Consider the following 24,406-nt stretch of genomic DNA (forward strand, 5'->3'; position numbering starts at 1 on the left):
ATCATGAATATGTCCAGCAAGTTTTGAATGGACTCTTAATTTCTAAAAAAAACACCACAATCTCACACAGGTATGGTTACCATAAGTTATATACATACATGTGTGATTAGCCTATGTTGTGAATACATATATTTATCATTGTACACACACACATGTGCACAGAGGGGCAAGTATTTTGAAGATGCTGAAACTCATTGGTCCAATCTGATTCTTTCAGTGTTTCTCTGGACCTTAACAAGTCTGCCCTGACTGAAGACTGAGGAGTCGGAGCTTGCCTTTGGGGTCCATTGCTACAAATTAAATGCTTCTACTATACTTAATTTTTATTCATCAAACACATACTGTATGGAATTTATCTGAAAAGGGGAAAAGAGTCCCTTAGGCTTCACATGTAGTTTCATGCCTTTATTTCAGTAACACCAATGCTCCATTCCTTATTGCCTGAAGTGTGGGGGAAATGATAAACCAGGGTAATGAAGTTCACTGCCATCATCTCAGCACTGGTGGTTTTCTAGCCTAGTATGAGTTGTCTTTCCTCTTTAAGTATGGCCTATGAGAAGGGGAGAGCTTGAGTTGTCTCTTCTTCAATTTCATGCATAATGAAGGACTAAAAAGAAAGGCTTTCAAACTGCATCTTTTACAACTTCTATGAAGGAAGATTAGTGATTCCTTGCTCCAAGAGAGTACTGTTACTGGCAATGGGGTAAAAGAATTTTAGAAAGAATTTCTTTACTGAGAGGATGATCAGGCATTGGAATGGGCTGCCCAGGGAAGTGGTGGATTCTCCATCCCTGGAGATATTTAAAAAGAGACTGGATGTGGCACTCAGTGCCATGGTCTGGTAACTGTAGTGGTAGTGGATCAAGGGTTGGACTTGATGATCTCTGAGGTCCTTTCCAACCCAGCCAATTCTCTGATTCTATGAAAAATTCTTAATCCAACTTTGCCAGTCTCATGTGAGGCTGCCACACAGATGAGCAGATAATAGACTTCTTTCTTTCATCAAGATAGATGTGTCTTTTTCATTGTAATTAAAGATTACGGAAAAAATTCTAGTCAATGGATCCTTTACTTTGGGATGATGCACTGAATAAGCAACACCCTAGCAAAGATGCAGAGCAGTGGCATTCACTTGAGCCACTGAAGTTCAGAGCTAGCATATGAAAAGGAAATCTGGATGACTGAAGTCAACCTTTTTAGAAGCTGAACATCTGAAATTTTCCATTCCTGGTGATGTTTGGCAGCTATAGTCTTAGTATGATGTATGTTATTTTTTATATGGTACTAGTTTGTAGCAACTGGATGTGCTATATCCAACAACTTGTTAAAAAAAAATTTGATTATATAAAAAATATAATATGGTGAAAATACTGTGTGGCTGTAATGATACCATTTTGCAGCTTTCTACTCTGGATTTCTTCCAGGCTGGTGACCAAGTATGATGGAGCCGTAAACTCTTCAACATCTTTGGATTACATTGATCTTTGCAATAGTTTATTTAATAAAAGAAATAAGAGGCACTGCAATTGTTACATGAAGTTTTTTGTTCACTGCTTTTTTAGAGATTGAGCCCAACGGAGCAGAAGTTGTCAGGTTAAGAACTATGGGCAGCTTGCACTCCAGTCTGCTGGTTCCCTTTGAGCCTCCCTGGGCAGGTAGAGTTGGCTGCAACTTACTGAGGAGGCTTCAAGTTCATCCCTAGAATATAATTGGTTTTAGATCAAGTTGAATGGAGTGAATTTCTTTAAAGGCAGAGCCTAAAATATCCCATTTTAAAATTCTGTGTTTGTTATTATAAATTTATGGATTGTTATGTGGAGTAAATTAGAAGTGACTGGAAAATAGATAGTCCACTGTGAAGGATCAGGAGTTCCTTATTGGGAAAACCAAATTGGTTTCATTTTTGAGGCATTTATTATATATTCTAAACAATTGAAGCTTATGTACAGTATGATTTCCATTGTATACAGCAGTCATATACAGGGAAACTGAATCTTACAAATCATACAAGGAAATTAAATAATTCTCTAAGTCTTTTAGCCACCCAATGATTTAAAATGGACTGTTTGAATAAAGCAAGTGGGACTTACCTTTTATTTACTGTGCATGAGCACCTGTTTTTAGCTCATAGTCCAAGATGTAATTCAGAGTATTTGATCTTTTACAAAGCTGGTAGTTTTATATTTGTATAGCAAGCCTGTAACTCCCTTCTCAAGTTCCTGTGGACTTCTGTATCTGTTTATCTGCTCTCCCTGAGCACTGTTTTACTTCTAAAGGTACCATTCATCTTGGAATATATTTTCAATCCCTCTGATTCTCTAGCATCTTCTTTATTTACTTTTTAACAGTGATGTTTTATTTGTGATTTTACGTAAGAAAGACTACAGTGTAATCTCACTGAAAGAAGACATGAAATACACTGTGCAGAGCAAATATGAGGTATAATCAACTTGTCCAAACAATTTTTAGACTTTAAGTATTTAACAATAAAAATTAGAATTATCTCTGTTTGTGTATGTTAATATATTTATGAAGCAATGTTTTTTGTATCCCCTCTGACAATAACAAGTGGCAATGCAAATATAGTTTGAGTGAAATTCTGTGTTTTCTCCAAATAAGGTTAGGGTTTTTTTCTGGTTGAGATGTTTCAGGATCTCTGCCAAAAGATTCCTACCTCAGCTTAGTGGGTAATTTTTTATTTCCTTTCTTTGTAGTCTCTATATACTATCTTGCCAGGATTATGAAATGTGTTTTGTAGATCTATATGCAGACACTGAAGTAGGGTCTGTGTAAAAGGCAAATAAGCAACAGACATTTTTACTCCTTGTCTGACATTTACACATGGCTTTGTTGTCTCTCTTCAGACTGTTGTATCAGATGTGCCGTTCTTATAATATTTTCTGCAACAATAGTTTATATTCTATTCTAGCAAGCAGTTTGTGTAAGTACCCTGTCGTTCTACAGGGTCAGACATTGTACAAATATTATATGCATTTGAATTAGTTGTGATTTCTTTTGCATTTTCTGTTGGGCTCAATTTTTACCTTTTTTGAAGTGAGCAGAATACACGTAACCCCCATTTTCTGCAGAAGAAATGGCGTGTTCAGGCAGTGTGCTGTTATTTTAGTAGATGTTCAGCTGTTCACGTGATGCATGTTTACAAAACACGTATGCAGTGATAAGAAGAGAGGTCAGAAATGAGTAACACCATCTGGTGACACAGTTTTTGAACACTGCTTGGGATGGAGGTGATGTGCTGTGGTTCTGAGGCTGAGTAGGGTCTTGCAGCATGGCCCACCATTTGCTTTCTGGTCTTGGCAGGTGACATAGGGTAGGTTGCTTGAGCTGTGCTTTACTGGTGGGCCCTGAAGAGGCAGGCTACAGGTTGCTAAGCCTCTTCAGACCTCTTGAGACCTCTAAGATGGTCCTCTCCTGGGGATTCTTAAGAAGCCCCAGGGCATGAGTGGCTGATGCAACTCTGCAGAAGGACTCTGCCCCCATCAGTTACTAGGAATTCCTCCTTGTACCTGTGCACATTTTGCATCCACTGTATGAAGTCTCTCCTGCATGGCCAAAAGACAAGGATTTGGCTTGGGCCTGCTATGAACCAGTTAGAAGAGTGTCAGTCGTTCCTTGCTCAGCAGGAAGAGTCCTTTTGTCCACAGGTTTCATTTTATGACATGTCAGGAAATCTATGAAAAGTCTTGTAATGAATAGAAAGAGCAAGAGAAATTTTCCAGTTTGTGTGGAAAATGGCAGGGAGTTTATTAAATATCGGTAGCTCCTAGTTTGCCTAAAAGGAAAAGAGAGCCCATGGGAAAAATTGGATTTCTTTTTGATGGCATGGACTGCAGTGTCTTGGAGCATTTGAGTGTCAAAGTTTTTATCTGTTAAGCCTCAGAAAGCTAGATTTTGTTTGGTACCAAAGTGTTTTCAGTGGTGTGTGTGTGTGTCTGCAAGCTCTGCAAACTGCTGTTGTGCACAGGCAGCTCTTGAGAGTGATGCACGTTGTGTGGGGAGTGGTTTCTACAAACTTGCTGGAAAACCTAATTCCTTGGCCAGCTCTCCCCATAGATGACTTCGTCAGGAACCTAATCCAATAGAAACAGAGAACCCCCTCTGGGATAATTAAAGCTGTCATTAATATTTCATGTGATTCTATTGGAGAATACTTTCAGATGGATGTTTTGGCTGTTTCATGAAGTCTTTAGGTGGGGGCATTTGGGTTTTTTTCCCAAGAACATTTATTACATGTAGTTGAAAGAGCGTTATTGATACAGTGTATGGTACTTAAATATTTATGGTGAAGTGAGGGAGGGTTTTTTCTGAGCTCCCTAGTTTGGGCTTTGCTCCCCACCAAGTGTTGTTTCGCAGCACCAGGGCAGGTGTGGGGACCTTCTCAGAGCAGCTGTGATTCCTGCAGGGAAGCCTTTGACCTGCTGCTGCTTTTTTCCTGTAAAGGTTCAGCTGTTAACAGCCACCATGGCTGCTGCTAGTTTGGGGAACATGTTTTATATTTCACTGAGCTGACAGGAGGGAAAACCATTTTTTCCATGCTGAAAAGACCTGCTGGCTGGTATGCTGCTACTGGAAGCCTACCTCTCGCCTGTCGAACCTGTCAATGTGTAACTTGAGTTGTCAAAAGAGGTGATGAGTGATCAGATGGTAAAGCACTCTTGCTTGCTTCCCTTGAAACTGTAGTCTGTAAACTTGTCTCCTTCACTTGCTGATCTCTTTTTGCTGCTATGAAATATGTCTGCAGGGTTATGGGCTAAGGCAAGATGGGCTGTGGTGTGAGCCTGGTTTAGGTGTTAAGAAACCCTTCTCCTTCTATGTAGGAAAATTTAACTCCAGCTGTTGCCTAGGATATTAATAGACAGGTATATATACACGATAGTAATACGGAGGTAATACACAGAAATGCTGTGAAAAGAAGGAAAGCAGAGCCTGGAGTCAGAATTCAGCTCCAAGTTCAGAGTATATGGCAAGATACCATAGAGTTGAGGGGTGGGACCCACATATTTCTTGCTCACTGCTGGAGCATCTCATCTGTGCATTGCTATAAAGGAAGCTGATGTCCAAATGTAAACCAAGGGGGAAATTAGCTGAATTAATTATTAACTTTTAAGATGCAAGTCAAGATAGGCTAAGTAAAATTGAAATTTAATTCATTATGCTAATTCCATTTTCTCTGCTTGGTTCATAATAAAGCAACTTTGCCTGATTTCACTGACAGGATTGCTGCCTGCAGAGTGCTACAGTGAACTCTGCTAATGTCTACACCATTACTGCACTCAGAGAAAGGGCTAAGACTTCTTTTTTTTTTTTTTTCTTTTTCTATGTGCCTTCAAAATATGAGCTGCTCCAGCTTCTATTTTTAACTTTTCTGAGTAAATGAAATTAAACATGAAGCAGTAGTCTGCACCAGCAAGTAATTTTCTCAGAATGATTGTAGAATCCTGATAAACACAGTTCTCTTATTTTATTGTAGGAGGACAGAAGAACAGAAAAGAGAGGCTGACCATGTGGTCTCTTAAGGGAAGTATAGGTCATGTCACCAGTTCCGGGACTGTCAGTGTGTCTGTCTCTCTTTTCCTGCTTTTACTCCCTGCTTTGAATTTTTTTTTTCCTTTTTATTTACCGTTTGTTATTTATTCTGTCCGATCTAGATTATTTTCCTTTCTGTCCTTAGCAATACAGCATTAAATGGCTTCCATCTGTTGAGAGTTCTTATTTCTGAATCCAGGTCCTTCAGGACTAAAGAAGAAGCCAGTTTAGACTGAATAACCTGCAGAGGTTTATGAGTTCTCCAAGAAATCAACTTGCTTATTCCAAAGCACAGTTCAAGGAGCATGTGTGTATGCACATTCATTTTGAAAAAGGTTGAACCTATCAAATGTGTCTGTAACAGGGATGAATGTTTAAGAACTCCTGGAAATGTGACATTTCTTTATTTCCACCCCTAGTGGCAAAATGCTTTCTAAATGGTAGCAAGGAATTTGTCTCAGTTGGGAAGAAAACTCGTAGCAAAGCTTGGGATTTTTTTCATAGAATCATAGAATTGGCTGGGTTGGAAGGGACCTCAGAGATCATCAAGTCCAACCCTTGACCCACCGCTGCAGTTACCAGACCATGGCACTGAGTGCCACATCCAGTCTCTTTTTAAATATCTCCAGGGATGGAGAATCCACCACCTCACCGGGCAGTCCATTCCATTGCCTGATCACCCTCTCCGTAAAAAAATTCTTTCTGATATCTAGCCTAAATCTCCCCTGGCACAACTTAAGACTGTGTCCTCTTGTCTTGTTGAAAGTCGTCTGGGAAAAGAGACCAACTCCCACCTGGCTACACCCTCCTTTCAGGGAGTTGTAGAGAGCGATGAGGTCTCCCATGAGCCTCGTCTTCTTCAGGCTGAACACCCCCAGCTCTCTCAGCCTCTCTTCATAGGGCCTGTGCTCGAGTCCCTTCACCAGGGAATTTTGCTGTAATTCAGTTGAGTATAGGCCAATATGGTAAATGTATATTTATATTATTCCTTTTAATGTATTTGTATGTTCGTTCCTTCTATATGACCCTTTGTAGCTGCAAGTATATTTGCTATTAATAGCACATTTCCTTGTTTTTTTCAGTTCCCTCTTTTATCTCCCTCTAGCCTGTCCAGTGCCTATCTGTGCTCCCTGAGAAGCGCTTCCCATTGCCTTTTTTCTTTTCTTTTTTTTTTTTTTTTTGTACATGTCTTCCTCTTTCTATTTTAACTAATTTAAGTAGTTTGGAAACTGAATTCAGGGAGGGGATGGCACTTCCTTTTTTATCCTTATTGCTTCAAATTCAAGCTTTTATTTCTGATTGTAAGCTGAGTACGCAGGCATCATCATTTGGAGATGTAGCTGTGACTAACATTATTAGTGGGTGGGCTTGTTGTATTCTTTTATTTATTTATTCTTGTTCTCTAAGTGGTATAAAGCCTAGACAGGGTCTTTAAGTAGGTCCAGGCAGAGCAATCGCTGTGGTTCTCAGTTTTCCTTCAGCTAAAGATGTTTCTTAGGATGAAGCTGGGGTGGGGAGGAGCTCAGCACTCTTTTAGGCTCAGCACAGAAGGTTTGCAGGTAGTAAGATCTGACCACAGGAGCTTGGCTTAGGTTGGAGTTTGTCTGGTGACTGCCTATTTTAATCAGACTTTCATCCTCCCTGGTCATCAAATGAGACTTCATGCCACAGAAAAAGGACACCTTCTGCAAATAAATTTAGGATGTGGTCTTTTATGGAATGAGGGGTTCAGACTGGTCGTTTCTAAGAGGCACACAGACCAATGGCAGAGGCACGCTAGAGAAAAATGTTGTGGTGACTTGAGATCCTTTTGAAAACTAATACTGAGACCTCTTATGTGTTCAATTGTAAGCTAGGCCAAGATGAACTGTGTGTCTACTCCTCCATTGCTGAACTTCATGTGCAGATGAAAAAGTAATTTTAGCATAGAACATTTGGTTTGGTGAGCTTGCTGGCAGACAAAAAAAATAAATCAGATGGGGGTCTTGGGGTGTTTCTTCTTGGTGGGAACCAGTTTTGGGCAGAAAACAGAGGAGTCAGTCAAGAAGCATGGAAGTGATCCATCGAGAAGCATTTTATTTTCCATGTGCACATCTGACAAGTCTGGGTGGAATCAAGCTTAATAAGATTAGAAATGCAGGAAGGATGTAATTTTGTCTGAAACTTCATCATGCACACACATTTTTCCCATCTGCAGTAGCAATTACATAATTTTTGTTGCTGTGTGTTTCAAGTCCTCCCTTCCAAGAAGAAAGCTTGATGGAATTCAGAATAACTCAAACTAAAAAATATTTACAGGTCTGTTGAATGTCCATTGACCTGTTTAGTGTCTCCTCAGCAATGAATCAATAGGGTCTACAGGTTGGAATGAGAAATAGATGCTGCAGAAGATCTATTACACTCTAGGGGAAAAAAAAAATAAACTACAGGCTTTTAAACATCATATGTATTGCTGTCCTTTTAATGATTCACAGTTATCTCTTTTCTATCAACAAACAGTTCCATTTCACTTCTAATTGTGTATTACAGCTCAATAATAAGCAAACTAAAATAATATTGGGACATAGTATGGGACTCAAACAGAAGAAATTTGTGTGATCTCCCATGTATTTGATGAAGATATAAAGATTAGTTGAAATCTCTCTACTGTGATGTAGAACTACTAAATGTATAGTTAAGGACACTTGTGATTTCTGACTTTGAAATTTAGGGGGGGGGAGTATAGAGGCCTGTAGCTTTGTTTTTTTTCCCCAAAGATGGACCACCATCTTCAAGTGCAGACAAGCAGGCTGTTGCATCTAATTTTATCTTAATTCCAATTCTCTGGAGAGCTCTTGAGCTTTAATAAACAGTGTTTGTGAGGCACAACCAACCAACTAGCTGAAAACCTCCACTGTCTCCAGAAACGTGGGAAAGTCTACTGAACAAATGTCCAGGGGACATCTATGGGAACAGCTCATTTATTACAGCACTGGATATCTCGGCAGCCCTTGGGAGAGAGTCTGGTTAGTACATGCTTCAGGGGGGGACTCAGAAACCACAGGGCTGCAGAGATGTTCTCATATTCCTCCTGTCTGAAGCTACTATTTGCAGAAGAACATACTGAGCTGACTTGGACAAATTGGACACTGTCACTAGGATCTTCATGCCCAAAGATGATGGGAGATGCTTCTGCTCCTCTGCTGTTTTGCCAGGGTTATCTTTCTTTTTAGATGAGAAGAAAGAAGCTACACACCCCAAAGCTGCATGCAGCAGGCACCCCCTGATTGCCCCAAATCCAGTAAATTTTTGTTCTAAGGATCATAAATGAAAGAAATGCACAGTATTCTTACATTAAGAGCAGTTGGTTTTGAGTGATCAAAGTGTTTTGGCTGAGCAGGGTCTCTAGGGACATTATTCCTGTCTGCAGCTGGTCCACTCTCTCCACGCATATGCTCCAATAGTCTGAATTACAAGGGCTGTGATAGACCCTCTAACCCCCACCTAACAAAATCCTGAAGAGGCAAATTCATTAGTATGGGACATGACACTGAATTATTTGTTTCTTTGAGCCTGTGATTTCTTTCTGCTTCAGGCTGGCAGCAGCTTGCAATTTCGAGGGTCAGCTGGAGAAAATGCCTACACATGCTGGCATAGCCAGCTCTTGGAGCTCTTCCATAGTGGTTGACAAGTAATGTTTTATTTCTGGAAATGAAGTGTGTTCTTTTTTCCCAGTGGGTTTTACCAGTTGTCGTTTCTCACTAGTACTGCATGCTTGTCAGGCTTTATTTCTCAAAAGAGATAATGAATTTAAGCCTGTTTTCCTGTTCTGTGTACCAAGGCACATGTCTAATGGATCTAATTAAGCCAATACAAAACTCTCCAGATTATCAGATATTGTTCCATTAAGGAAATAGTATTTGAAGTTACATTTTTACTGGCTGAATTATACTTGAAGATCTAGTGGGTATGTGGTGAAGGTGAATACAAGGAGTCAGCATGACCAAATCTGTTTCTTGTCATTTGAAAGCAGCTGCCCAGCCTCTGGAAAGAAAGGTGTAACCAGCTGCTGGGGATAGGATTTGTATGCTTGTAATATGGTCTGTTTTCCATAAGCAGTACTTCCTAATGGGTGGCAGAGGGGGGAGGGAGAAAAAACAAAAAGAAAAAGCATGTTTTAATCTCAAAATACATAATGTGAGGGCATTTTTAACATTTAATGGTGTTCTCTTACAGAAGAAAATAAGTTTGGGTTTTTTGGGGTTTTTTTGGGTTTATTTTTTTTTGTTATTTTACTTAGTGAATGATCATAGTAATGTAAATTAAATTACCCGCTGGCACAGAGCAGCTATGATTTACATTCTACATTCTTAGAAAACTTTTCTGCTTTTTGTTAGCTGGAGATTTCGGTGTTGAAATAGCAAATAATTTGTGGTTACCAATGAAAACTGGAGTCAGGTCTTACATAACTTTTTCCCCCCTTGGAATTGTACTTTAAACACAGCGCTTCTTGTAGAACTGCGTTGAGATGGCACATACTGTAAATAAAAAGGGGGCTGGGGCAATACAGGGCAAAAGTGTGCTTTTTGAGGACTGCTGAAGAGACAGGGTGGGGAACAGCTAAGGCAGGACCCCCATGTGCACACACCTCTGAATTTAAGTCTATATAATATAATTGCACGTGTCACTGACAGTGCAGTGACTCAAGGTGCAGCAGTTAAGGTCTGCCTGGTGTAAGTAATTGGCATTAATGAGACACATCCCTCTTGAATCTGTGCTGACAGGGATTCAGCTGTAGGAGCTGGCAGATAAAATAGGTTTTGACACCTGTAAGTCCAGAGAAGTTACCAGCAATGATGCTAAAAGGTGCTTGTGTTGTTTATTCTGGCAGTGAAACCATTTTGATTAGTGCTGTGGGAGCTGGAGAGCAGCTGGGCATTGTCTGGGTGGTGGTAAATGCTCATGCAAAGTGCCTAAGGTTTAAAAGCATGAGAGGGAGACCTATAAGCAGATATATTTGATATGTCCTTAGTTACAGTCACAGAATAACCTCTTGTGTTTTAACTTTAAATTATTCTTTAGAAATATCAGTAAGGTGTATTCATTGTAGTTTGATATTCTAATAGATGAGCATTGTTAAAAGCAATTGGAAGAATGGTTTGTAATGCTATGCAGAATACAACTGGAAATATATAAATATGTTGGGTTTTTTTTTTTTAATTAAAACATTTTCTCAAGTTTAAGTAAGTCCAAAATTTAACTGTGGTCAGTCATACTAGCAATGGAGTAGAACTGTGCTTGTTTAAAGGATGAATCGTGTGTTTTTACAATAAGGGAGATGGAAGATCAGCACAGACCTTAATTATTCTCTCATTCTTTGTAACTTGCATTAGATTTCCTGTCCAAAATAAAATGTTTCCAAGTTAAGATGAAAAAGAATATTAAAATCAGTTGCTGTTCCATGACTTGAAAACCCTTATAGCTGGTGGGTTTTCTTGAGGAATTTAAAAGAAAATGTGGCTTTACAAATATCTTCCAGGAAATATACTGAGGTATTACTCTTTGATTACTCATTACCTGCTTCCAATTAAAATTTATTTTATTTTTTAGGTTTTTAGTAGTTTTTAGTAGTCCTGTTTCCAAGCTGAGAGAGACTGTAATCTGAATGATGGAATATACTGGTCTGTTACTTAAAGCACACATTATCTATTAAGTATTCCAGCAAAATACGGTATGGTGGTTCTTCTGCTTTCTTAGCTGTATGCACATGCAATATTAAGCTGTCCATACTGTGTGTATATGTGTGTGCATGGCTGTGAGAGAGAAATGACTGCTATTTATGATACGTGGTTTCCTTCCTCTGTTTTATGTGATAGTATTTTGGTAGCAAACTGTATCAGAGTGCTTATAGTGTGTTAACATCCAAAGGTTTTAAATATAGCTCGTGCTGGATCTTAACTAATTATCAATCTATTGATGATCTTTGTCAAAAAGTCAAGCTTAGCTGTCATGTATAAGCCCTAATAATATTGTTTTGTCATCATAATGCTTAAATCTGCAAGCTTGGCCATAAGTTTCCACTGTCAGGTACACTTAGAAGTCAGATTTGTATCTTGTCAAGCACAATAAGGGACTCTTCTCTGTGTGGTTTTTAACAGCTTAGCAAAGCACTGCCAGGGATCTTGCTGCATCTTGCAGAAAGAGTTGTTGTGAAGGGGGTGAGGTTAAAAGAAACCCCTAAAAGAATTACAGATGGGATATATTTGAAGATTTTTAAATCAAGCTGAGAAAAGGGTTACCTTTTTGATCCGGTGACTCTGCATTAGCTTCACATTTTATTCAGATTAGCTTCGTCTCCGTGACACCTTTGCTTCATTCAGTGCAGGGGATGCAGTTTATGTGATGGTTCCTGCCCAGGAGTAAAACAGAAAGCAATTTTCTGCACAGCTGAACTGAGGAGGAAGTGTTTCTCAGCTTGATCTTGGTCGTGACAGGGCTTACACAAGGTTCTGGGGTTGTTGGTTCACCTCTACTCCTTCTCTCTATCACATAAACCACCACAGAAGGTGTATGTAGGCTGGATGTGGTGCCACACAACATGCAAGACAGATCTACACACATGTAGTGAAATGAAAAATACCAAACCTGAAAATATTCCATACTCTTGTTAATAGACAGTAGTCCTTTTCATGTAAGACTTGCATGTTGGATAGGACTGAAGTCTAAATAGCTTTTCTATTGAAAATGGGAAAGTGCTTTCATTTGCAGCATAGTGAGGTATTACAGGATAATTGCCTCCTAATTTAAATACCTTTGTGATGAAAGCAAACAGTATATACAGATATGGCTGTAGAAAAAACAAGGAAGGTGCACCAGGCATCTCAAATTTTATAATAAATTGGCAGATTCTCCTATTAAGCTGGAATCCTGAGGCAGCTGAAAAGTTACTTTTGGTGTAGATTGCTATTTCTTTTCTTGATCACTTAACAGATGGCAGCTAATCCATTGTGAGAGTGAGGGAAGGTAGCACACTCTCTTAAAAAGTACAATAAAAGCTTTAGGAGAAATATCTTACACAGGTGATAAAAGGCAGTGTAACTGTTGTAGACTGCATTTGTTGGAGGGCCTTGGGAGGTTGTTTCTGGTTTGCTTTTCTCTTGAAAGATTCAGGGTAAGGAGGATGTGCTGGTGCATCTGCTGAAGTTTGGGCACATCACGTTGTTGGCTTTTCTCCCTTCAAAAACCACTCTTCTCTGTTGTTTATGTGATATATAGGAGCTCTTTGATTTGGGGCTGGTTCCTGTTGGCTTGTGGGGTTTTTTTTATTATTAGTTTTTTAATTTTTTTTTTTATTATTATTTTTACCTGCTGTTTTATTTCACTCTGCTCCTGGTGTGGTGTGAGTGGGATTGCATACTTTGACATCTGTCTGGTCTAGAGGAAGGCAGCAAAGCCTGCTGGTAGTTCACTCTGCTGACAGTTTTAGTTCATTGCTGATGCAATGGGGAGGAGCAGAACATCTCACATCCTCGGCCAGCTCAGGGAGCACTAACCCATCAGTCTTTAGAGAAGTGACACCCTGCTTTGCAAACAGGAACTGTGAAGAGCTCCAGGGAAAAGTCGCATGCTGTCACCTCCGTGGCTTTGGGAGTGAGTTTGTCGTTTCCCTGAGTTCACAGAGTACAGCAACAGGAATGCCATGTCAAGAAAAAGTAAATTAAGGCAAATTTCAAGGATTGCAGCACTGGATACACTTGACCTTGCTGTGCTCCACACTGACATGTGCTTGGAGGTTGCATGTTCATTTAGGGTAAACCATGTTTTCCTTTTGGGTGAGAAGGAAGCAAAAGTGTTTGATTGAAACTATGATGGGGAAACTTAGACCCAGTTTTCCTCTCACCACCTTCCCATCCTGCCCTCCCTTCATATCCATATTTAGCAACTGTTGCCAGTTAGGCAAGGCACATTTGAGGCTGTAGGATTATCAGCTTTGGAAAAGTAAGTGGAAAAATTTGGTATCTATTAAAAAGGGGGTCTGGGAAGAATAATTTTTATTGCTGCACAGGGAGGAAGAGCAAATGACCCCTTACACTCACTTGCAAAACACAAGTACATTATTTAACCTGAGTCCACTGATGTAGTTACATTCTTAAGGATGGCTGCATGCACACATGGACTCTGTGCTCTTGCAGCTGCAGCCAGCATGCACCACTGTGGCCAGCATTGCAGAGCCAGGTTTACTGGCCCAGCACTGGCTAGTTTTGCTTCCTTGTCTGTGATGCAAAGGTGGTAGATGAAGCTGTGGGTGATGCAATGAGCTGGAATGTCTCCTCACTTGTTTCAGCCTCGGCTGAGGGCTTGCCATTATGTGCCCCTGTTTTTTGACCTCCAGAAGAGCAGTATTGTGCCAGACCCTTGGGACTGTCCTCTGCACCAACCAGTTGGGTATGCATAGGTCACACTGGGGCCAGGAAGGCTGTGAGAAGCCTCCTTATCCCACACCAGTACTGTGTTCCCAAAGGCAGTCCCAGTTTCCTCATCACTGCCACCAATGCATTTCCCTCCAGCTGTCCTGGGGCAGGAATCTGGGATAAGTGGCAGGCACGTGCCAATTGAATTTTAGTAGAAGTTGGGGTTTTCCATATGGTTATTTCCATAACCCAGCTTTGTTGGTACTGTCCCCTTAGAATCTGGTATTTTAAAGCCCTAAAGAGGCTGGTGACCTTTTGATAGGTTGCTCAACTTAGACTGTTGAAGAGTATTTTTGAAAAATCTCTTTCCTTTCTCACCTCTTGTTTTCTCTGCAGTCAATTGCTTCAGCGGATATGGATTTGAATCAGCTGGAGGCTTTTCTCACTGCCCAGACCAAAAAACAAGGTGGCATCACATCCGACCAAGCTGCAGTCATTGCAAAATTTTGGAAGAACCATCGAGTAAAAATCCACGAGAGCCTGATCAGCCAAAGCCGTTGGGATAATGTCTTGAAAAACATGAACTGGCGAGTGGATCTAAAGTCACAGTCAAGACACGTTGATCAGATAAACACTCCTGTTGCAATAGTTGAAATGGAACTGGGAAGAAGTGGGCAGGTAAGCTTTCTTTTGCAAAATAGGTAAACCTGATTCAGATGCATATATTCTGAGGCATTTTACCTATTGCTGAATCCACGGCATCCAAATCACTGTATTTTTCACCACCAGGCCTTTGATGGACTTGAACTTGTGTTCCATCTTTGGATAAAAAACCACGTTGTGGGTGGTGAATGCAGTTTTTGACAGCTCACTTGACACTGAGCTTGGAAAATCTGAGGGCACAGAAATCAAACTAGCAATTATATTGAAATTTTATTTGTACTTCATGCACTGCATAGTTGATAAGGGGTTTTGTTGCTTTGTTGTGGTTAGTTTTTTTACCTAATCAGATACTAAAATTAGGTAATATCTGCAAAAAAGAAGCTGAAAAAGAATAAAGTTCAGAAATTATGGCTATCAAGCATCCCTTACATTTTAGGACAAATAAGGGAAAAGATTCTTCTTTATTTTGCACAACAGCTGTTTTCATGTTTCGAGTACATCTTTATTACCAGTCACATTATGCAATCTGGTCTTATCTGCCTGAAAGAGATACATAGATCTGTCACTGCTGAACACTGCATTTCTTTTTAAGGTTTATAATTTGTATGAATGTGCAATTAAATGCCTGACTTCCCATCTTCATTTTTCTGTCTTTTTTTTGACAGGAAATACGCTTTAATTTGGTTTCTTTTTCCTCTGCTATGTGTTAGCAAAATTTAAACCCTCGTTTCTTAGCAGTAGCTGCTGCAAATCATCCCAGAAGCTAATTTGGGAGTTTTGATGCAAATAATTAGTATTTAGCAAATTTCCTTGGATTTCATGATATTTTAGTAGTCTATAGCAAAGAAGTAGCTGGCTGAGGCATACCTAAAACCTATGTGTATGTACACATAGAGATATGTATACACAAACACATATATACACACATCTGGAGTATATCTGTGCAGGCTGAATTATTTAATTGAAACTGTGTGGCTCTACTAAGGCCAGAATGAAAGTCCAAGTAAGCTGGGATCCCACTGAGACAGTACATGTTGTTGAAATTATTCTGTTAGTCCACTTTTCCTCTCAATCTTTGAAAGCTTACCCTTCCTAAGTGCTGACCCTCCACCTTCCACTCACGTATCTTTGCAGTGACTAATACAGTCATGGCATGTGGTTTTAGTTTTTCTCATAGCCTAAACAAAGAGGGGCTTTCTGCTCAGGATCTTGAGATTGGAGGCAATTATAATCCATTAGTAACAAATGGAAAAATTTTAAAAATAAGAATATTACAGTGAGTACATTAGAAAGAGTGCATTAGTGAGCAAATGGGAAAAATACTCATGTTCATTTAAAAAAATAATCCTCTAATTCAGAGACACTGTTTCATAAGGGAATTATTTGACTCTTCTTTTGAAATTGCCTTTTCCCCAGTAATGGATTATTATGGTAACATCAATCAGCAAGCACATTTATATTTCTTCCACCCTCTGCAGCAAGAGAAAGGGAAGGTGAACATGAAGGAAGAATACACATTTCTGGGGCTGGTCAGCCTGGAGAAGAGGAGGCTCAGGGGAGACCTCATCACTCTCTACAACTCCCTGAAAGGAGGGTGTAGCCAGGGGGGGGTTGGTCTCTTTTCCCAGGCAACTCTCAGCAAGACAAGAGGGCACGGTCTCAAGTTGTGCCGGGGGAGGTTTAGGTTGGACATTAGAAAGAATTTCTTTACTGAGAGGGTGATCAGACATTGGAATGGGCTGCCCCGGGAAGTGGTGGATTCTCCATCCCTGGAGATATTTAAAAAGAGCCTGGATGTGGCACTCAGTGCCATGGTCTGGTAACTGCAGCGGTAGTGGATCAAGGGTTGGACTTGATGATCTCTGAGGTCCCTTCCAACCCAGCCAATTCTATGATTCTGTTTCTGCAGCACTATAATTTCTCTTACCGGAGAACCCCACAACAAAACCAGAATTAAGTATTTCAGCAGTGCAGCTTCATACTTCAAACATACCATGGGAAGGGATTGTGTGAGTGTATTTATGAACTGCCATCGGGCAGAACTTTTGTCTGCTTTGCTGAGGACAATGCAGTAGTGAGTTGTCAGCAAGTCTTGCCACTCAGAGTGAATAAGGATATTAGACTGCTACTTAAAGAAATAATCATGGAGTAATTAGGATTGTCACCACTTGAGTCAAAATTGGAGTTTATTTTAAGGAGCTGTGGTTTTGCATAGTCTTAGCTTTGGATTAAATGGGTTCTCTGCTGAAAAGCTTTTGGCTGAGACAGTCCACTGCATGTTCCTTTGATGGGCTGAGGCAGGGAGGCCTGGGACAGGAGCAAGTGGGCTGCCAGAAAAGTTCATCAGCTGTGAGAAGCCTCTTCTTACATGTGTTCTGGGACCTCCTGGAAAGGTCACTGAGGCTTTACTATTGGAGTTTATATGAGTTGTTCTTGCATGCTATGTTGTATAGTCCTTATGTTTATATCTGTTCTAAATACCAAGTTTTGTAAAACATCAAATACACATATGCTGGTACCTTTGTGACACTTAACAGAGAGAATGTTTTTTCTAAAAGATTGCAGTCATAGGTGTGATTTGGTGAATACTGAAGATATCCTGGATTTGTAGAAGAAAGCTGGCTGATGATTCAGAAGTAAATTATTCAGAACAGACTGTTTTCATTTGGACACTTGATAACAGGGGAGTATACAAATGCATTGATGTCTAATCAGTTGGCATTAATATTTCATACGGTTCTACAGAAGAAAAGAAATACCCTTTAGAAAATGTACTGTTCCAGAATTTAAAGTCTCATTGATTCTTCTCGGTGTCTCTGGACTGGATTTAGATCTCAGCCAAAGGCTGGGCAATTCAGTGAAGTGTCTGCTCCTTCTTCTTCAATAAGTAACCTTACTTTCTGCTTGTCATCTCTGAATTTTAATCAGACAGTTCTTTCATGACAGAAAGAATATCTGTGTAAGAGCCAGTCTGGCTAGAAACAGGGAACTTGGTGTGACTAGTTCACAAATGTCAGTAGACTGAGTTTTAGTGAATTAGGTCAAATATCATGAATGTTTTCAGACAGTGGAGTGATGGCTGGGCCCAGAGAGTGGTGCTGAACAGTGCTGCATCCAGTTGGCGGCCGGTCACTAGTGGTGTCCCCCAGGGATCAGTGTTGGGCCCAGTTCTATTTAATATCTTTATTGACGATTTAGATGAGGGGATTGAGTCCATCATCAGCAAATTTGCAGATGACACTAAGCTGGGGGCGAGTGTGGATCAGCTGGAAGGCAGGAGGGCTCTGCAGAGGGACCTGGACAGACTGGAGAGTTGGGCTGATTCCAATGGGATGAGGTTCAACAAGGCCAAGTGCCGGGTCCTGCACTTTGGCCACAACAACCCCATGGGGAGCTCCAGGCTGGGCACAGAGTGGCTGAGAGCAGCCAGGCAGAAAGGGACCTGGGAGTCTGGATTGACAGGAAGCTGAACATGAGCCAGCAGTGTGCCCAGGTGGCCAAGAAGGCCAATGGCATCCTGGCCTGTATAAGGAACAGCATGGCCAGCAGGTCCAAGGAAGTGATTCTGCCCCTGTACTCAGCGCTGGTGAGGCCACACCTTGAGTCCTGTGTCCAGTTCTGGGCCCCTCAGTTCAGGAAGGAGATTGAGATCCTGGAGCAGGTCCAAAGGAGGGCAACCAGGCTGGTGAAGGGACTCAAGCACAGATCCTATGAGGAGAGGCTGAGGGAGCTGGGGCTGTTCAGCCTGGAGAAGAGGAGGCTCAGAGGAGACCTCATCACTCTCTACAACTCCCTGAAAGGAGGGTGTAGCCAGGTGGGGGTTGGTCTCTTTTCCCAGGCAACTCTCAGCAAGGCAAGAGGGCACGGTCTCAAGTTGTGCCAGGGGAGGTTTAGGTTGGACATTAGAAAGAATTTCTTTACTGAGAGGGTGATCAGGCATTGGAATGGGCTGCCCCGGGAAGTGGTGGATTCTCCATCCCTGGAGATATTTAAAAAGAGACTGGATGTGGCACTCAGTGCCATGGTCTGGTAACTGCAGTGGTAGTGGATCAAGGGTTGGACTTGATGATCTCTGAGATCCCTTCCAACGCAGCCGATTCTATGATTCTATGATTCTATGATTCTATGGTTCTATGATGTTTCTGGGTTTGAGAATCTATTACAACTTGCATGAATTAAATCTTAACTATCCTTGGCATTACTGGTAATAGTAGAAATCCTTTCCTCTAAGTACTCTTAAAAACATTTCTAATGATAGGCATTCAGAAACACTGGTGCTCCAAACTTTGGGAAGTTTGGCTTAGGATCTGTTACTTGTAGTGTGAATTCTTCTTCAGGAAAGATTTTGCAGCAACATTTAAAGTTTCCATTATGCTGGTGATGTGTGGTCTTTATACATCCTTTAAAAGCAGATGAACCTGCTAGCCATGAGGTACTCTGCTTTGAAAGCCATTTTCTTTAGCAATATGACTAAAAATAAAATCCTAAAGCAGTTGCACTTTAGCCTGCATTTGTCTTCATCTGTTCGTGACATTCAGCACTCATCACTGCCAGTCCTGTCTTTTCTTTTCAACAGCCCATCTTTTCTTTTGCACAATGATTTTATCATCCTGTATCTCTATACCATGCTGGCTTTCTCTTAAAATATCTATAGCTCCCTGCACCCTTCTTTAATGTCCTTTTTAATCTTCTCCTTCTCTGTGCATTGCTGTAAAGCTCTTTTGGCATGAAATTTCAACCGGACACAACTCTGCCGGCAGGGACAGGGAGGTGAGATGAAGAGTCGCCCTTCTCATGCCCTTCCTGCCCTTCTGCATCAACGCTGCTCCATGTGGTGAACAGTCACTGCCATTCAGTGTTAGGTTACCTGCAGATTTTAGTCACAGATTTACATCTGACCATGGCATCAGTAGAACCACAGTGCGTTGGTTTTGCACTGTGTCTTGGTGTGAAGATAGATTTAAACCTGTTTTATGAACTTTGCCGTGTCATTTTCTGTGTATGAGATGTGCCTCTCCCTTGGGGCTGTGTTCTTCTCACCAGTATTCTGGGCTACTAAGTTCTGCTTTCTTGCAGCATTATATATTTTGGAGTTTAGTATCTGGGGCTGATCAAATGCTATGGATTGGCCTGAGTATTTGCTCTTGGCTTTTATGCTTGAACTTATTTACAGAGTGAATATTTTCATGTGCATTTCTTTTCAGTATTGAAGATACTGGTAGTCCATGTAATGGCACTTTTAGTGGAATTTTCTAGGATGTTAGGAAATGTTTTATGAGCAAAAAGTATTAACCCTAATTTAACATGAAGTTTGGAATTCCACTGCAGGGTTCTTTCCAGAAAGACCTGAGGAAATCACTAATACTGAAATTGAACATGCTTCCACAGTGTAAAAAAAAAAAAAAAAAAAAAAGATTTAGCTTCTATAAATCTCATTACCTTGCTAGGATTACAGAATGAATTCCAATGAGGATCTGTGGGTGTTCTGCATGTGTTTGTAAGCACAGGTCTCCTCCGAGGCTGGAGTTTTCTCCAGCAATAGTTTTTACCACTGAGGAAAGGTCAGATTAAGAGAATGTCATAAGTAAACTCATGCTATAGGGAGGAAGGATTATGGCTGTACTTGCTTTTACCTCTGCACTTGCCTCTGCATGACTCCGGGTCAGGCTGTTTCAAGAGCTACCACTGAAAATAACTTCAGATAATGTACTGCCAGTTCTTTTTATCTAGGATGGATCCTGAAAAGACAGACTGCCTTCTGTGGGATACTGGTACAGGCAAATAGATGCTTAGGGAGATGAAAAGCAGTTACAGGTACCCGAAGCAAAATAAGGGCAGCCTGGCTTGTGAAGGGGAAGGAAAAACAACCACCAAATAGTTTTTCCTTTCCAGCCTTAATCCATTTCAGCCTTTGTAGTTGCTAACATTATCGGAACTATTGTTCCAGTCAAAAATGGGAAAGTGCGGGCATTTGGAAGCCCCATTGATGAACTGAGCCACAACAGACTTAAATACTTTTTGTGTGATTAAAAATATGAAGTCCAATAAGTAGAAGTTAGTGGGGAAAAATCACCTTTGTGACCAAAGGTGAATGCAATCGCTTGAGCTTTTGTTCACCTTGGAAATTTATGAGCTGGAGGGAACAGTTACATAAAGCAGTACAGTGCAAAAGCAAATAAAAACCAGAGAGGGCAACGGGTCACTCGGCACAGAGAAAACTGGAACACAGTTGACTGACTTAACGCAGTTATTTCCTTAATCCTCTGCATGGCATGCTCAGTAGCCCTTACTTTGACAGTTCAATTTTTGTCAGCCTTCTCCTGAAAGCAAAGTGAAATTTGGCAATTGAGAAGTTTGCTATTTGTGGCCACTGGGATTCCTAAGTGTAATACAGTACAGAGCAAAGAGCATGTTACCTTGGGATATTGGTCAACTGTCTGACTTGAACTGTCATTTTTTCACTGTATATATTTGACTATATTTTGATGAGCATCTCATCTCTTCATCCTATATATGAAGACAGGATATAAGTCTTCATCCTTATTTATTTCTGAGTATACACTCAAAGGGCATGCATGAGCACGCACACAGATACATATTCCTTGTCAACTCTTTTGGCTTTGGAACTGGATATGCTGGAGTAATTAAATAGAATAACTTAAGTGAGACATAAATTTCTGTTAGTAGTCAATCTCAGGTTATTACCGGGAGAATTCTGGATTAATTGATGGTGAGCTGTGTGAAAAGAAATGTTATTATAGAAGCACATGCTTACTGTCTTTCATCTGCCTAACTTCATATTCAGTCCTGGACACTTGAAATTTTTTGCCTTCTCAGAAAATATATTGAGGTGTTGGACATTATGGCAGGGAATTTGTCATCTGTTACGTACTTCATGTGATCAACAAATATTTTGCAATCTAACATCAATCTAACATTCCCATGCAGTGATAAAGTGTTGTGTAGCTTTGATCTCTTGCAGCCTTGGGTTGCAGACTGTAATGAGGCTGGGATAAGGACAGCTGGTTTCAACAGGCCTGTCTGTTGAAAATTATCTCCAGCAAATACATTTCATCACTCAGTCACATCTTTTTCTGGAATCGATGATACATGTTTATGAGTTAGTTAGAAGGACCTGTTGTTCCTTCTTCTTATCCCTACTTTATCCTGTCTGCTCATGGCTTTCCTGGAAGTTCTCACCCATTTTTCTACCAGCTCCCCTCCCCCAGCAATGTTTGGTACTCCACTGCCACTGTACCCTTAGCTAACATCCCTCAGTCCTCATCCTGGCTCCCCTACTGAAACCATTTCTGTAACGTTGTGACCTTTTCTTTCCTACTCCTGCAGCAACTGGGATAGATTACCCTGCGAGCTGGTGACATTGCATGCCTTGAGATCACAGGACTCAAGCTGAATAAAGTCAGCACATCAGACACATGGTCAAGGTCTCCACCACAACAGACCCATACCCAAGCATTTAGGCCACAGAGTGCCAGGTGAAAAAACAGATCATTTCATGCTCCTGGTTTAATCCAGTCACCATATGCATTTCAGTTCCTTCTCTATTCTCCAAACCTCACATGGAAGATTGAGCTAAGAGTGTGTTTCTGTTGCTTTTTGTACTTTGCTCTTTTGCTCAGTCTGAATGCTTGAACTTCTGGGTCAGGAAATCAGGAGTTTCATTTCAGCAAACTGAGGGCATTTGTTTGAGAACTGTGACGCTGGATGTTGTGTTGGAGGGGCACAATGAAGTTCATGGTGTTTTAAGATAACACACTGCAGAGGTTAAAAGTAAAGGCTGATGAGCTTCAAAACATCCACAGCTCTGTCCGTGTTCTCTAATGAAAAGGTTCCCATGTGACTAATGAGCTTAGAGGATGGTTATGAGTTTCTTGTGCTTTCTCGTTATTAACTGGGTAATTCAGACACCCTGAATTGTGAAGCCCCTATTACCAAAGGAATTGCTTGGTTTGAGGCAGTTTCAGCATGATTCTTGCACTACTGCTGTCATGTAATTAATCACAGGTGACTGCAGTCTGTGCAGTCCCCCACTACCATAAACATGGAGCTGTATAAGAACTGACTGCAAATTAAAGCATTGCATTTGCAGAAAATGCCACATGCAGAACTGGCAGCATTTGGCTGCATAACCTGCACTTAAGCCTAGTCAGAGCTTCTACCTTTTTCAGGCACATACCCTGGCCTGGGCTGCTGCTGGAAGGTAGAGGAGCAACTCTGCCTTTCCTACATCTACCAGCCAGCTAGAGACACAACCTTGCTGCAGCAAAACCAAGCTACAATTGTAGTGTAAGGCTTGGAAAGAAGAAGCTGTATGTATGAAGTGGAAGGTCTTTGTCGATTTGCAGAAGGTGAGATAAAAGTGAAATGAACAGGGTGGGTTAAAAAATGCTGCTGCTGCTGCATCTCATCATACTTGTACTGAGCCTGGGGCAGGAGGCAGAGGGGACCATGCTTGGCCAATGTGATTGCTTTCTGGCTTATTAAAAAGCATCTTGGCAATGCAAAGATTGGGTCTGTTGGCTGCCTTGTTGCCAGCTCTCGAGGACCCAGAGGTCCTCGCGTGAGGACCTCTCTTTGCTGGTGTGAGGACTCCTAGGGATAAGTAGATAGGAGTTGGTGATTTCTTTTGACACTGCCCAACTTTTGTAAGCATGTAGTTTGGGTGTGAAACTGATTGTGTTCTCTTTTGTGAAATAATTTATCTCCATATAAATCCCAGAATAAATACATTTGATGATATATATGATATATACAGGGGGTCTTCTAGGAAGGGGAACATGGTTGAAGGACCAAGATTTATATTCTATCTTCTTTTTAATAAAAGTGAATGCTTTGCTTGATTAAAAAAAAAAAAAAAAAAGGTAGTGTAATTTCTTTGTCAGGCAGTTTGTATACAGCAGATCAAAGCAACTGACCTTTTTTGCCTTTTAGGCTCCACTGTTGCTGGCCATCTGCATTCTTAAGAGGACTTGGATGTCAACTTTAGGAAGTAATTTGTCCTTGGAAAACTCAGGGGAAAAAAGGAGTTGTTATGAACATAAGTGCCTACTGTATTGAATGACAAAGAATCTTGTTTTTACAGGCCTAGCCTGGCCTGTAAAACCATTTGCATTTACCATAAAACCATTTAAAATGGTTGCTTTGCCAGCTGGCCAGCCTTCCCACTCTTTGACAACCTTACCACCGAAAAGCACTTTGAAGATCCTTCCAGCTTTGTCATGATCTCTCTTGAGATCCCTGAATATTAGCATTCAGGGGTGTAAATAAGAACAGGTTCTTAATCACTTTATTTTAATTAAGAAGAGTTGCTGCAGGAGAAGGTATCAGAAAGTAGAGAATGAGAAAGCTGGCACATAATTTGGGATAAATGCTTGCAATTTGCACCATTCTTTGCTGCTTAATCATTTGGAGTCTCTTTATTCTGTCTTAAAGATAAAGACTATATATATATATATATATATATATATATATATATATAAAAGCTGGATGCCGGCTTTGGTTGTGTTGGATCCAACAAAAAAAAACAATACAGTCCACAGTAGTAAAGCAAAATCACTGCAAACTGTACCATAAACTTTCCATGTTTCTCTGCAAATATTAACTTTTTGAGGGAAGAGTGAACCTGTGTGATTTCTTCTGAGCAGTTTGCATGCTATTGGCCAGCAGTTTTGGTTTTTCACCTTTCTTCATGAACTGAATTCTCATGTGGTGAGCAGTTCTATTAATACTTAAGGCAGCAGAAGGCAGGGGCAACAGGAGAATGCAATTCACAGGCAGTTCTCAGT

General features: G+C 40.7%; 1 protein-coding gene across 3 annotated transcripts in view; it reads left to right on the forward strand.

The window, feature by feature from the left end:
* Positions 1 to 24,406, forward strand: part of COMMD1 (copper metabolism domain containing 1) — an 81,385-nt gene that overhangs the window by 9,348 nt on the left and 47,631 nt on the right. For all 3 annotated transcript variants that reach the window (XM_071740107.1, XM_071740108.1, XM_071740106.1), the window contains exon 2: positions 14,334 to 14,615. In XM_071740107.1, the coding sequence (XP_071596208.1) occupies positions 14,334 to 14,615 (282 nt within the window). The remainder of the gene's footprint in view (positions 1 to 14,333; positions 14,616 to 24,406) is intronic.

The sequence above is a fragment of the Heliangelus exortis genome, chromosome 3 (genome assembly GCF_036169615.1).
Source record: "Heliangelus exortis chromosome 3, bHelExo1.hap1, whole genome shotgun sequence".
Lineage (NCBI taxonomy): Eukaryota > Metazoa > Chordata > Aves > Apodiformes > Trochilidae > Heliangelus > Heliangelus exortis.